The sequence below is a fragment of the Ailuropoda melanoleuca genome, chromosome 1 (genome assembly GCF_002007445.2).
Source record: "Ailuropoda melanoleuca isolate Jingjing chromosome 1, ASM200744v2, whole genome shotgun sequence".
In the NCBI taxonomy this organism is placed as follows: Eukaryota; Metazoa; Chordata; class Mammalia; order Carnivora; family Ursidae; genus Ailuropoda; species Ailuropoda melanoleuca.
In genome coordinates this window covers 190814219-190829593 of record NC_048218.1, presented here as the reverse complement: position 1 = coordinate 190829593, position 15375 = coordinate 190814219, and the positions used below count along the sequence as shown (strand labels likewise).

General features: G+C 48.9%; 2 protein-coding genes across 10 annotated transcripts in view; both read right to left on the bottom strand.

The window, feature by feature from the left end:
• CPA5 (carboxypeptidase A5) overlaps positions 1–13448 on the bottom strand; it is a 23641-nt gene extending 10193 nt beyond the window's left edge. For 4 of the 9 annotated variants that reach the window (XM_034672123.1, XM_034672136.1, XM_034672151.1 and 1 more), the window contains exons 1-3: positions 10073–12828; positions 8815–8998; positions 7649–7783 (exon numbers count right to left, since the gene is read on the bottom strand). In XM_034672123.1, the coding sequence (XP_034528014.1) occupies positions 7649–7783; positions 8815–8998; positions 10073–10188 (435 nt within the window). In that variant the 5' untranslated portion in view covers positions 10189–12828. Of the gene's footprint in view, positions 1–7424; positions 7513–7648; positions 7784–8814; positions 8999–10072; positions 12829–13332 lie in introns of those variants that run through there. The other 5 variants (XM_002913438.4, XM_019804306.2, XM_034672135.1 and 2 more) reach the window with 4 other exon arrangements.
• CPA4 (carboxypeptidase A4) overlaps positions 13323–15375 on the bottom strand; it is a 35903-nt gene continuing 33850 nt past the window's right edge. Inside the window, exon 11 of the mRNA XM_034672197.1 lies at positions 13323–13448. Within this exon, the coding sequence (XP_034528088.1) occupies positions 13417–13448 (32 nt within the window). The 3' untranslated portion in view covers positions 13323–13416. The remainder of the gene's footprint in view (positions 13449–15375) is intronic.

Sequence of the window (15375 nt, the reverse complement as noted above, 5' to 3'; positions counted from 1 at the left end):
GCTGTGAGCCTGCTTCTTCCTCTCCCACTCCCCCTGCTTGTGTTCCCTCTCTCGCTGGCTGTCTCTATCTCTGTCGAATAAATAAATAGAATTAAAAAAAAAAAAAAAGACTCTCTCTCCCCCCCGCCTCTGCTTGTGTTCTCTCTCTCTCAAAATAAATAAATAAAATCTTTTAAAAAGTAGAAAATCATAAGGAAGAGAAAATACATTTATAGTATTTTACTGCATTTATTTAAAAAAAAAAACCATTGGGGCGCCTGGGTGGCTCAGTCATTAAGCGTCTACCTTTGGCTCAGGGCGTGATCCCAGGGTCCTGGGATTGAGCCCCACATCAGGCTCCTCCCCTGGGAGCCTACTTCTTCCTCTCCCACTCCCCCTGCTTGTGTTCCCTCTCTCACTGGCTGTCTCTCTCTCTNCTCTCTCTCTCTGTCAAATAAATAAATAAAATCTTAAAAAAAAAAAAGTAAAAAAAAAATCCATGGATATCCACACAGTTCAAACCCATGCTGTTCAAAGGTCACCTGTATGCTTATCTGCGTGTATGTGTATGTGTGTAGATACAGAGAGAGCAAATGTGTAAAATGTTAACAACAGGTAAAAAGTACATCACACTGGGGCACCTGGGTGGCGCAGCGGTTAAGCGTCTGCCTTTGGCTCAGGGCGTGATCCCGGCGTTATGGGATCGAGCCTCACATCAGGCTCCTCTGCTATGAGCCTGTTTCTTCCTCTCCCACTCCCCCTGCTTGTGTTCCCTCTCTCGCTGGCTGTCTCTATTTCTGTCGAATAAATAAATAAAATCTAAAAAAAAAAGTCCATCACACTATTCTTACAATTAAAAGGTGTTTTAAAATAATGAAAAAAAAAGCAATATCCCACACATGGGAAAACATGACACTAAAATGTCAAAAAATACCAAAATGGAAACAATGCCTGTTAGAATAGAAAGATTATGATTTTAAGCCACTTTTAAATTTTCTCTATTTTTACATTTTGGCAACTAAAATACCTATAATCTTCTAAATGAATAAATAATACTAAAACAAAAATAAAAACCCCTAGTGTCTAAAATAAAGACACAGCCATGGAATCTTCAGGGCCGGGGCTGGAAGGGAGGTACCACCAGCATCCCTGCTGTAGACGAGGCCACCACCCGGGGACCACCCACGCCTGCTGCCTCGGTCAGCTTGCTCGCAACCCTCAAATTCACAGATTTAAAAGATCAGATGAGATCAATGCCTGGGCCTCATTTTCTTTTCTTTTTGAACACTGACTGCATGTTAGGCAATGGTGATTGCAATGTTTTCTGGCCCACCTGGCTGGGCTGGGGACATTCCCACTTGGGCAAAGCTGGGATTGCTGGTGGAGTGAGGGAAGGCTGGACGAGCCTTGATCCTCGCTGGCACAAGCATCACCATGGGAAGCGCTAACAAAAGAGACTTGTCTTCTCCCGGGAAACCAACGGAAATCTCAGCAGCTCACCATGACCAATGCGTGCCCGTCACCCTGGGCCGGGCACGACCAGCTGTGGAGAGCAGCTGCGGGGGAGCAAGCAGGCTGGGTTGGTGCACCGGAAGTCCCCCTCTGGCCCCACAGGAGTGAGGGTCCATACATCCAACTGCCTAGGGAATGGGTGGAGGGCCTGAGGCGGTGGGTGAACGTGAAGGACAGGGAGGCGAAATCGGGAAGATAGGACCAGAGGACCCAGCTCTTCCCACAGACCCCAGGGATGCCCACAGGAACACAGCTCCCATGAGGCTGTTCTTTGTTCTACAGAACAGCTTGGGGGCAAATGGGAAATCGGCACCGAACTGCAAATAACTTTCCAAACACCCTCACAGGCTTGTGAATGGAGACGACACCTGCTTACAAATTGGGAATGCTCAGCCCTCACAGCTGGGCCCCAATTCCAAGAACACTAATCTACCCTGGCCTGAAAACGACACAGATGTTTGCTCCCTTCACAGGGCCGAGGGAAGGAGATGGGAGAACTAAGAATGCAGTCTTGCCACAGGCTCAGGGAAGCCTAATTACAGCCCTGTCAAGCTTCTCAGAGAAAAAAAGCAACAGCTCAGAAGTAAGTCATTTGCCTCCCTGGAAGCCATAACCTGACAAGGAAAGTAATACCTTGGTGTGAATTAATTTATGACAGGGGTAAGGAAGGATAAGAACATTGAGGAGAGAACAGCACCTCCAGGATGGAGGAGGGCAGGAGGCCGAGGGAGGCCCCGGAAAGGTGAAGTTGACGCCTGAAGGGAACCAGTGCTCGGCAGCTGAACTCCAACCACAGACGCAAAATGGACAAGGCTTCGGGTGACAGCGGATGGGGAGCATCTCACCACCCCCCCAGTCACCCCCACTCTGTGACAACAGCAGTCACCTCTCCTCATACGCTCCCAGCCTTCTCTTCCTGGGCAGCAATGGCAGTCCGCGCCCACATGGTTCTCAGAATAGACCCCCTCAGAGGTCAGGGCTGAACGGTGGCCCCACTGCCCAAAAGGCAAAGTTAAGTCAAGTCCACCCACACCAACAACAATGGCAACTGCTGAGGAAGCAGACAGCACAAGAGCAGAGAGAGTACAGGGCCTGGAGCCGGGTTGTCTTGGGTTGAATCCTGACGCCATCGCTGACAGTCAAGTCACTCATTGCTCTGTGCCTCGGCTTACCAAAGTATTAATCTCTCCATGCCCTCATAAAATGGGGGTCCAGTTTTCACCACTTGAGCACATTCTTGAAAGTGTTCTTGAGAGAATCAGAAGGGTTAATACATGTAAAATGCATGAAACGTTGCCCAGCATGCAGCTATGAGGACGAGCAGGAGGAGGATGGCAGGGCAATAGTAATTCTTGGGTGACTCCAGAACTCTGTGATGGAACAGTCATTACCAGCCATGACCAGGAAATCTGGATTCCTCCAGAGAGAAGTGGTATCTGGAGGACCTGGATGGCAGATGGCCCCCAGTAATGGTCAGTCAGCAGCGGCCCCCCTCCCAGGACCAACAGAAGAGCCAGGCCTTCTCTCCCTGCCCCCTTGGAGCAGCCGGACTCTGCCTCTCTCTCAGCCCTTGCCCATAATTGCTCCTTTCCTCCCTTGCCTTCTCCTGCTCCTCCCTGCCTGGCCTCCTCTCCTTTTCAGAGCTGCCGCCCAGCCCCACCCCAGCCACCGTCACCGCCACTTTTTAATCTCTTCTTCTCAATGAACGAGTGTTTGTTGAGCACACACTGGGTACGGCAGCCAACGAAACAAAACTGCCTGCCTTCATGGAGCTTACAGTCTGGCAGGGGAGACAGACAATAAACAGCATAATTACATACATGAGATAGGATATTAGAAGGTGGTAAGTGCCAAGGAGAAAAGTGATGCAGTTGAAGAAGGTAGGGAATTAGGGAATGTAGAAGGGTACAATTTAAAATAAAAAAGTGATCTGTGAATAAGGTTTGAAAGCAGTAAGGGAATAGGTCATGCAGATATCTGCAGAAACAGCATTCTAACCATAAGGACCAGGAACTGCAAAGGTCCTGAGGTATGAAACTAGTCAAGGGCCCTGAGGCAGGAATGGGTCAAGCAAGTTCGAGGAACATTAAGGAGGTCCAGGTGTCTGGAGCAGAGTGAGCAAGGGGAGAGCAGCAGTCGGTGATGTGGGGGTGGGGCATAGATCATGTGGCACCCTAGAGCCATTTTAAGGACTTTGGCTTTTACTCTGAGTTGGGAAGCCATTAAGGGTTCTAGGCAGAGAAGTGACATAATTGGATATAATATATAATACTAATAATTTTAAAGGACCCCTCTGAATGTTGTTTTGAGACTACACAACAAGGAGAAAAGGCTGGAGTCGGGAGGGGCAGTAGAAAACTCCTGGAATAATCAAGGTGAGGAGCTGACGGCACACTGGCCCGGGGTGGCAGCACAGAACGGTAAGATACATTCTAAAGCGAGAGCTGATGGGATTTGCTGACGAACTGATTGTGGGATGTGAGAAAGGAGTCAAGGATGACTCCAGGCTTCTTGTCTGAGTGACCAGAAGGATGGCGTTGCCGTTTCCCGAGAGGGAGAAGGCTGTGGAGGAGCACGTTGCCGGGGGTGTGGTACTCAGTTTGGAACAGTGAAGTTTGAGATGCCCGTTAGGCAGGCAGGTGGTGATGCGGAGGTGGTGGTAGGATATAAGAGTCTGGAGTTCAGGTTGGATGTAGGAGTCTGGCTGGAGCTCTAAGTATGGGAATCTTCAGGGGGCTGAAGGTTTTCAACACCATGACCCTGGGTGAAGGGATAGAGCAAAGGTCAAAGGACAGAGCTGGGAAACAGGAAAGCAATGTGCAAAGGAGCAGCCAGTACAATGGGCTAACCCAAGGGAGTGCAGTGTTCTGGAAGCCAAGACAGGACGTGTTTCAAAAGAGGAGAGAGTGACCAGTTGTGCTAAAAGGTGAAAGAACAATGGGTACTCAAATTTGACCACTGAGTTGGACTTAGGAGCTGTGGATGACGACAGTTTTTGTGACATGAGGAGTGGATGGTTGACAATGGAGAGGGCAAGTATAGTCCATATTTCCAGGAGTTTTGCTGTATGGGGAAGGAGAGAAATGGGGTGATAGCTGGAGGTGGGGGGAAGGGATCAAGAGTGGATTTTAGGGCCAAAGAAATAACTCTATATTTGTATGCTAATGAGAATGATCCAGTTGGGGGGGTGGCAAAGCAATATTTACGCTAAATTGTGTTTTGCTCTAGATCCTCAGAGCACGGGTGGTTTTTGTTTTTTCCTTTGTGCTTTCCCCTATTTTCCAAATTATCTAACATGAATATTTATTAATTTTGTAATCAGAAAAAAGCCATTAAAATCCACAGAGCTGATTGCTCAAGTGAAGCTTTTCCATGGTGACTCATCCTAGAGAAAAAAAAAAAACTACACCAAAACCAAAGGGCTGAAAAAAAGGGGGAGGTGAAGAAAAATTAAATGCAAATAGTGCTCACTCGGAATCAGATAATTTCTTGCCTGGCCCACTGTATTTTCCTCAGCACCGTCCTTCCTGTCAGTCTCTCCCTGCTCCTGTCCCCAACTCAACACTGTCACTGTCAGAGGGATTTTTCTTAAATGCAAAGCTGATCATGTCAGAGCCCTCCAATGGCCCCCCCACGATTTTCGGGATAAAATCTCGACCTCTTCACCCAGCAAAGGATGCTCTTTGTGATCTAGTCGGGCCTTATCGCCAATCGGGGGCCCCCTTCCCCTCCGGGTCCCCCCTCGCCTGCTCTTCAGCCGCACCGTAATTACTGCTTTCTGAGAGCCGCGCTGTGCAGTGCCTCTTGTCCTCGCTCCCATAGCAACCTGCTGCACTCCATCAGCACACTCATCCACTCCATTGTAATCACTGATTTACTCCCCTCCGCTCCCCACCCCCATGACACCGGCGCCGCTGGATACAGGACTAGAGCTCTTATCTTTGTATTTCCTGCACCTTGCACACAGTAGGTATCTCTGCGTCAGTGGGTGAAATGAGTGCACCCACCTCTTCTACCAAGCAGCCCCCTGATCACAGCGGGGGCTGGGAGGAGGCGCGGGGTGGGGGGCAATTCCCTTCCTCAACAGTCTCAAGGCTCTGGCCAAAGCGAAAGCCCGCACCAAGGTTTTTCCCTCTCCCTCTCAGCCAGGTACTGTTCAGCAAACACACCTTCACTTCTTTCCTTTCCTTGCTTCCATTAATTCACCTAACATTTATTAAGCCCCAACCAAGTGGCAGGTGCTATGGTAGGGGCTAGGGTATAAAGATAGGCAAGGGGCATGATCCTGGACCTGGAGGGGCTCGGGAGAGGGGGCTCTGGAGACAAAGACCAACATAATAGCAAGGTCTCTGTCTGGGCATGTTCTTTCTGAACCTGCCAATAGAGTAATTGTTCCGACAGTTGAGGGCCCACCATGCAAGAGACACTATGCCAAATACTGCGGCTGAGAAGGTCCGGAAGATTCAGAAGAAATTCGGCCTGTGCGTCAATAACCGAAACATAAGGCTGGAGGCCAACAACCTGAGTGGTGCAAAGCCTTCCCCTCCTGTAAGCGCCTCTGAGCTGTTCTCCTCCTGGACACCCTCCCCCTCGTCACCACAAATCAACTCAACACAGCAGCCTCCCCCCTCAGCTCCCTCTAAGCCAAAATGGGATCTTAAGTATGACAACGAGAGCTTGATGCAGTACAGACAGAGAGACTTGTTGGTGAAAACCCTGCCTGGCTGGGTGAGGGCTGAGAGCCCAGGGCATCTTACTAAGAGGGAGTAAAAGTCACCCCCCCATCCCCCCAGAGGGATTCCAGGCCGGGGGACAACAGGAGAGGACACGCTGAGGAGAATGAGGACGACGGCCCCAAAGGAGCCAGTGGGCAGGCTCAGAGGTGCCTCTGGAGCCATTCCTGATGTGCAGAAATCAACAGAAAATTTTGAGAGACCTCTTCCTATCTGTTTGCCAAATGCTGCGGGGTTTCCAGGGCACAGCAGAAGCAGGGAAATGCAAACTTCAAAATTCAGGCTTGGGCTAAAAATGAGAATTGAGTGCTATTTCTTTTGATGTGGTACCCTGTCTTGTCTGCAGGGGTTTCCCCATTTTGGTTTGTGGGGGATTCATTAGAGAAAGAGCCCACCCCTCCACGCTGAACAGCAAACACATGTGCCTGATGAGGGATAAAGGGCTCTGAATGGGCCTGAGTGGCCCAGCCCTGTGCTCGCATGGGAAAGGAATGCTCCTGATGCTTATCCCCTGGCATGTGGTGTCGAGTGTGTGCGCGCCACGAGACTGTTCCCACACTCTGAGCCCTCGGACATGAGCTGTAGCACAGCGCGGCTACGATGCTACAGGCTCCCAACGGCATGTGCAGAGGGGGGCAGCCAGAGCGGCCTAACCAGCACGTGGTGCCCACAAGAACAGCTTAACGAAGGAGGCTCCCTGGGATATCCTTGAAGACAGAACAATGGAAATAAAATGTCATGACGTTCAGAAAAGACACTGTAAGATGCGCTGACAAGTGGGGGTGGGGAGACTGGCACGGCCACGATGAAGGCTCCCTCTGCCCTACCTGAGGGCGGGTCTGCAGCCACCTTTCCCAAAGCTATTCCCCTGGGAGCATCCTGCCTGGGAGAGGTGCCCAGGACTGAGAGCCTTGCGGTACCAGCGTTGGGAGGGAAACCACAGCGGGCCCACAATTAGTTTCTTTCACCTCTTCCCACTTCTCTGGAGTAAAGGAACTCTCTGGTATTGTATGGCTGAGACACCACAAGGACAGGAGGGACAGTCAGAAAAGCCAAGGGAGCCGTCCAGAGCTGCCTTCCCCTCGTGCCTAGGAAAGACCTGAGCTACTTCCTCCTGCCCCCCTCCTCCCCACTCTCCCCCTTCGCTGTGAGCTGCGAATGCCTCCCCAAGAGGACTCATCCACAAGTGACTGCCATTACCACACTAGGAGAGCCTCCCACCGTGGACTCCGTCCTAGATTTAAAAATTCTCTGAGAAGTGTGAAGTTTCATTCCTTCCACAGCCGGTCCACAAGAATGCAGATGGAACTCTAGAAACAAGATGTCCACTGTTCGCCCTGGCTTGTTTTCCTCCCTGTCAGGCCCAAACCAGAAAGTCATGTGGAAGGTGGGCTCCCAGACGCAGCGCTGGGGCAGGACCTCACCTGGATGTCCTTTATCATGATGCTGTAAGCAAGGCCGTGAGACTCCAGGTAAGCTTTGATGTCCTTCAGTTCCGAGAAAGCAACTCTCATATCCACAGGGAGGCTGGGCCTGGCTGGGCTACGCCAGAAATCCACCTCGGTCACAAAGGAAAGGTAAACAGACATGTTTCTCACACGTCCTCACAAACCCGTAGGCACCTTAGAAAGCCAGGTGATCTTCTTCTCTTACATGGTTAAAAGGGCCCCAGTTCCCAAATGAAAACCCTAAGACCAAGCAGAAAGACAGGGGCAACAAACAAAATCCCCGCACTGAGTCTCTCTCTGTAATTCCAAGCACTTTCATCTCTCAGCCTCATCACCCACTCGCTGCAACTTCACCTGGACCCCAAGAGCCTTACACAGCTGCTAAAAGTGAAACAGCTCATCATATGGGACATGAACATGGACACGATCCCTGGTCAGAAGAGGGAGGCATCACTGCCCCCAAGCCCCGGACAGGTGTGAGGGACCCAATCTGGATTCCCATGTCATCCAAAAGTGACGTCTATGTCCCAATTTGTGAAACAGAGAGAGGTGTTATAAAGTGTTGTGTGTCCTGGGAGAGAGGGGTCCTCAAACAAATAGAGACGAGAGCTCCGGGCCACCTCCAGAAATATCTGGTTGTTTCAGCAGCCCTCCAACAAAACCCTTCTATTCTAACAGTTGAAGAAAATGTTTTCCATTGTGGAACACTTGCAGAGGACAATGTCCCTGGAAACCAATGCCTAACAGGGACAAACCCAAATAAAACACAGGTTTGCCAAGCTAAGCCATTTCAATTGGGAAACAGATATGTCCAGGCTGTGCTCGGCATGGCATCCTACCCAGACACCTATGTGTGGCTTCGGGACATTCCAGTCACTTGCAAGGTGGCCCCTGACAGGGTCTGTTCAACAGCCCCTTATCTAGGACAGAAGAGAAAGCCAAGAAGGGCCACCCAACCTTCTGGGCGAGTGTTCCCAACCTTTCCTGAAGAGGAGCCACATTTGATTTTCCACAGTGTTGTGCTTTTTGGCAGAGCTGTCTGGCGGGCAGGCTTGGGGTGGGGGGAGCAGGCGAGGGGGCTGGAGGGGCAAGCCACTATAAGAGAGTGCAGAACGTGTTCCTCAGCCCTGAGGAGTCCTCACCTTCTGGGGCTTCAGGCCCTCCAGGTCCCTGAGAATTGAAAGCTGCTTCTCATTTTTAGCCAGGACTCGAAGAACCTGGTCTCTGGAAAGACACAGGGAGGGCAGAGGGAGCTGTGGAGAGGGCTTCCTGGAAGGCTGAGTTGCTTGGAGGAGGTTGAGTGAGAAGACACCAGGCCGAGGGCACCTGGCAGGAAGGCTGGGAGGTCAGAGGACCCTGAGCAGAAGGATGTGTAGCTCTGGGAAGCACACAAGTCCTAAGGCTGGGGTAGGGGCCGCTCCAGCCCGAGGACAGACCACTTCAGGGACTAAATAAAGCCTGGCAGAGCTGCTGATGAACCCAGTGGGGAAGAAGTACGAGACAGGAACCTCGGGGGAATGGAGGAGGGCTGGAGAACAAAAGGAACGAAGGGGAGAAAGGCCAAATCCAGGGGGCAGGGGAGACCAACAGTGGCCCCAAGTGCTCTTCATACAAGGACCTGGGGCCGCGGTCTGTCCAACCCTGGGCCCTCTCTGGCCTTCTCTCAAGAGCCTGAGGATACGGAAGGGGGGTCAGCCTCACTCTACCTTACAGGAAGAAGCTGAGCCCCTTCCCATCCCGCTGAAAGGGCTGCAAGGCGGGGCAACTCAGCAGCCTGCCTGTGACATCTGGGCTCTGCCGCCTGGGATGGTGCCGGCCCCCTCCCTGGCTGGCTCCCATATCAGGGAGGATGAAGCCCCTCTCTAACCCCCCCTCTAATCACTGCTATGGAGACACCATGGAGTAGCCACCTTGCGTGATCTTTGGGAGGCTGAGAAACAGGTCCCTAGAGGGCCTGAGGTAAGACACTAGCGCCCCTTTTTCACAGGAGGGCAGTCCTGCATCCCTAGGGTGGGGAGACACAGTCTTCCGGCGGTTACTAATTTCTTTAAGAAGCAGAGGAAAGTTATAAACCTTCCCTCCAGAAAAGGAAAATAGATATGCCAACAATTTTACATGCAATCAAGAATCAGGGGATTCGTGGAAGCCCTGAAAGCTTCCCCCTGGGCCGCAGATTAAGAACTTCTGAGGGGAGGGACAATAATAGAGCTGTTCGTCCCTGGAGCATGGGCCTGGGAAATTAGGGACCTGAATGGGAACTGAGGTCCCGACTCCCTCCACTTTGGCCAGGTCCCAGTAGGACAGCCACCTCCCTCCCGCCCCCCCCATACCTGGTCCCCAAGTTCTTGACATCTACCACCACCACCAACCCCCCGTCCCCACTACAGAGCAGCCACTCACCCTGTGAAATTCATTTGACCCAAAGCTGCTGCCAGGATAAAGCTGAAGACCAGAAGCGTCCACCTGTCCACAGGGCACAGGCCAGGGCCCACGCCCCCTCCAGGGCTGCTCGGCATGCGTCTAACTCCACGCGAGCTTCAGGGCCCTTCCTCGCGTGCAGGCATGGCCCAGGCCTCAGGACAACGCAGCACCTAAAGGCCAGCAGGTCCGGCCTGAGAACGGGCGTTAGGTTCTCTCTGGGGAGACCCAGCGTGTGACTCTCACACGCAGGGCCTGGGGAGAGCTAGAGCCACCCCTCCCCACTGCTAGGTAAATCCGCACCCCCACCCCGGGAAGAGGAAAGAGGGAAAGAGGAAGACAAGGCTTTAGCTTTCTTCCCTCCCTGGAGGTTTGCTGGGCCAGCCTCTGGTGAGCATCAAATTCTCCATCTCCACAGAAAGATGAGAACAGCTAGAGCCCCAAGGAAATCACTTCTTTCCTCCCTCCTCATCGAACTCTTCTCTTTTGCTCTCCTTCTACCTTTCCATCCACTCACACTTCCCCTGGGCCATGTCCTCCTTACACATAAGGGTGTGGACGCCATGGAAAGAACACTGGGTTTAGAGACAGAGGCCGCGTGCTCACTTCCCGTCTAAAAGACTGAGGGCAACTGCCCTAATCTCTCTAAGTCTCAGTTTACTCATCAGAAAAATGGGGTTAATAATATCTCCCCTCCCTACCTCACAGGGGTTTGGGGGGGTATTAGATGAGACAACTTGGGTGAACTGGCTTGGCCAAGCCTGCAAAATAGAATGTATTATTATTTCAGAGCATTAATGCTTAGTCACAGATGCATCTTAGGTCAGGACTCCAGTTGCAGCAGGGAGAAGGAGGACAGAAGGGAACGGAGAGGGGAACCAAGGAAATAGATAGCATGAGAAGGAATTCGGGGAAGACTCCCTTTCCTCTATCTTCAGCCAGTCGCCGTTAGGCTGGTGCAGGTAGTGCATTTTCTGCTAGACACCAAGGTCACTGCAATCATTATGGTTCTCGACAGAAAGCAGAGTCAATTCCTCGGTGCTGCCGAAGCCCCACACAGCCCCCTTTATGGTCTGGGGAGAGTGGGAATAAAGCCGAGGCCAGCACACAAAGCAGTCATATTGGAAGGGGAGAGTGAAAGATGATGCCTGAATGGTAAATGAATCTAACAGAAAATCCACAGGAGGCCGAGGAAAAGCAGACTAAATCCAACAAAGTTGTTCAGCAGAGGACGTCAACAAAAGGCCACTTAACTGTCACCGGCGATTCTCAGAAGCTACCCTCCCCATCCATCCTTTCCCAGAATGGCCAATTAACTGGCCATGTGTGTGGAGAGGGGAGCTCTTTTATTGACAGAATACCCTGCTCCCACACCCCGCCGGACCTACTCCATTATTTCGTGGTTCAGCTGCTCAGACATGCCAAACTCTCCTAGAACCCTGGCTTTGGGAACTCGCAGACAGAAACATTAGCAAAGGGTTTAAGGACCTAGAAAAGAAAGCAATTAGGCTTTCCACCCAAGTAACAGTCAGCTTCAGTAGAAATAGGATTAAAAGAGTGTACTAGTAAACAACAGCTTGGGAATTTAGAAGAAAAAAGTGGGATGGTGCTAGTCACCAAAAGTACCCAGCATCTTCTTGTTCAAAAGCATCATTTAAGTCACTAATAATAAGACAACTATCCCTGTCTTTTTGGTTTAGGGATGGGGAGAGAGAGAGAGAGAAAGATCGAGAGCAGGAGCAAAAGAGAAAGAGAAAGAGAGAAGAGCACTTCAGAATTCTTGCAAACTCTATGGCAGCCCTTCCAATAGAACTTTCTGTGATAATGGAAAAGTTCTATGTCTGCACTGTCCAATAGGATAGCCACTAGCCACTTGAAATGTGGCCAGTGTGACTAAGGAATTGAATTTCTTCTTTTATGTGATTTTAATTAATTTCAATAATTTAAATAGCCACATGCAGCTAATGGCTATCACATTACACAGCATAGTTCTGTGGGAATTCACCAGCCCTGCAGCAGCACCTCCAATGGCCGGACCGGAAGCAGAGACACACAGCTGTGCTTGACTTAATACCTAATATTGGCTTCTCACTCAAAATTAATTATTCATCTAATCATTTATTCAATAAATGTCTACCGAGTATGTGCTTTGTGCCAGGCACTTGCTAAGGTGTGGGAATAAAATAGAGAACAATACAGACCTGGCCCCTAGATATCTAATGGGGTAAGTAGACAATTAATTTAAAGAGCATATAAATACGTGTAAAAATATGGTATGTGTGCTACAGCACGCCATGCGGACAGCTAACAGGGACTCCATACAGAGTGGGCAGGCAGAGTTTCCTGAAAGAGTTCTGTTGGAGGACTTTGATCCCCTGCAGGTGGGGGGTTTAGATGCCCAAACAATCCTGCCCACATGAAACAACGAACATGCCAGATAACATATTCTGAATAACTTAAAAGGTATCACTGAGTTGGCATGAGAGTAAGAATCGACAGATCTGAAAAAGGAGTAAATGCCAGACACCTCAGAGGTAAGCAGATTTTCCCGCGAAAGAGTTCTCTCCAGCCCAGTTCCCGATCTTCCTCCCAGGAGAATATACCTAGTATCTAGAGTCATTTTCCTTTTGCTCAAAGTAGATCTTTTGAAACTTTCCTTTAATGATATTCTCTGTTTTTGTTTGAAAGTTTTTATTTTTCTTTCATTCTATTTATTTATTTGTCAGAGAGAGTGTGCACAAGCAGGGGGAGCAGCAGGCAGAGGGAGAAGCAGGCCCCCTGATGAGCAAGGAGCCCTATGTGGGGTCAATCCCAGGACCCTGTAATCATGACCTGACCCAAAGGCAGATGCTTAACTAACTGAGCCACCCAGGCATCCCTCATTCCCCCCCCCTTTTTTTTAAAGATTTATTTATGTATTTGGTGGGTAGTGGGGAGAGCACAAGCAGGATGGGTAGGGAGAGGGAGAGAGAATCTCAAGCAGATCCCATGCTGAGCACAGAGCCCGGAGTGGGGCTTGATCTCACGACCCTGAGATCATGACCTGAGCCGAAACCAAGAGCTGGACACTTAACCGACCATACCACCCAAGCACCCCTATCTTGCTTTCATTCTTAAAAGAGTTTAACTGGGTATCCATTCCAGGTTGATTATTGTTTTACTCTCAGCACATTGGAAACATTCTCCCACGGTCTTCTGGCTTCCGTTTTTACTGTTGAAAGGTAATTAATTAGTCTACTCACTGTTCTTTAGCAGGTGATCTTTTCTTATCCCTGGTGGCTCTGAAGATCTTGTCTTGGATGTTCCGCAGTTTTATCTTCATGTACTTACTGGGATACTTCAGCTATCCAAAACAGAGCTAGAGATGCAAGGTAATTGCAGTCAAAAGCCCAACAGTTCCACAAAACTTCACAAGCTGACAAAAATGTATACGAAAAAACACAAACACACATCCTAAGAGTCAAGATAATCCCAAAGAACAAAGTGGGAGGACTTTCTACATGACACATTGAAACATATTATAAAGCTATAGTAATTAAGACACTCTAGTATTGGCACAGATACAAATAGAGCACAGAAACAAACCCAAGCATATTTGGAAACTTCATTTTTTGCAGACTTGGCACAGCAGGTCACTGTGAAATAGACTATTCAATATATGTTTCTGGGATGATTGTAGATGTAGATGGAAAAAATGGAATTAAATCCCATTGCACCACATATAAAAATCAATTCCAGGTAGATTACTCACATGTAAAAGGCAAAACTGTAATACACTTGGAAGACAATATAGAGAATATTTTCTGACGTTGGGATAGGGAATAATTTTTGTAAATAAGACATAAGGAAAAAAAGAACATAAAGGTTCCCATAAAGGGCAAGATGGATAAAATCAACAAAATTAAATCAAATTTTAAGAACTTCTGTTCTTAAGATCCTTGACAGAGAATAGAAAGCCAGCTTCAGGGGCGACTGGGTGGCTCAGCCGGTTAGGCGTCTGTGTTCAGCTCAGGTCATGATCCCAGAGTCCTGGGATTGAGCCCCGTGTCAAGCTCCCTGCTCAGTGGGGAGCCTGCTTCTCCCTCTTGCCTGCTGCTCCCCTTTCTTATACTCTCTCTTTCTCTGTCAAATAAATAAATAAAATCTTAAAAAAAAAAAAAAGAAAGAAAGAAAGCCGACTTCAAACTGAGAAGACATATTTACAATACATGAAACTGGTAAACTATCGATATCCATGATCTATAAAGAACATCTGTGCATTAATTTTTTTAACAGGTAAAACATATGCAAGGCCGTTTCACAGATGATCACAAGTGATCTCTCAACCACTCATGGTGGAAGCTTAAATTGGTGAGACTACCACCAACAATTGTTACCTACTGAACTTGAAAAGGTATTGCACACCCTATGCTCTGACAATTCTACTCCTGCCTAGAAGGCCTGGAGAAACTCTTGCTCGTGGGTACCAGCTCTATGGACAAGACTGAACACATGGAGGTGTAGTTGTATTCATAACGAACACAACAGAGTAGAGAATGAACCAGCTATAGCTGCATGCATCCAGTGGACAAACCTTGGAAACGTAAAGCTGAGTGAAAGGAGCAAAATCGGAACATACCACATGTTTCCATTTATATTACATTCACAAAGAGATAACACGAAACAATAGATTGTTTAGGAATATGTACACACAGGATAATGATAAGGAAAAGGAAGGAAATTATTAGCACAGATCAAAGGTTTCATCTGGAAAAGAGAAGGGACCACAAATGAGGGGCACATGCAGGCTTCTAACACTGCCTGGTCTTGTTCTTAAGCTGAACAAGTAATAGTGTTCTATTTCTAACAGACTAAGGAAGACTCTCGTATGTATGATATACTTCACAATAAAACATATTTCAAAGGAATTATGGGAAAGCTAAATTCTTATTTTTCATAGTGAGAAATCAATAGAAAATGCCTAAAACAGGAAAATCAAGAAGTGGTAATATAAGCACCTCTCCTAGGTTTATGGATGTGAACATCAAGACTAAAAGAATTGAATATGGTTGTCGCTGGAGAGCAAGACGTGGGAAGGAGGAATGAGGGCTTGGCTGCTTTTTGTAACAAGTCTTACAAAACTATTTGACTCTTTAAACACTGTACTGTAGAACTGATTAAAATAAAAGTGAAGTTTGGGGAGCCTGGGTGGTTCAGTCAGTTAAGCGTCTGACTTTGGATTTCTTCTCAAGTCATGATCCCAGGGTCATGAGATTGAGCCCCGCACTGGGAGTGGAACGTGCTTG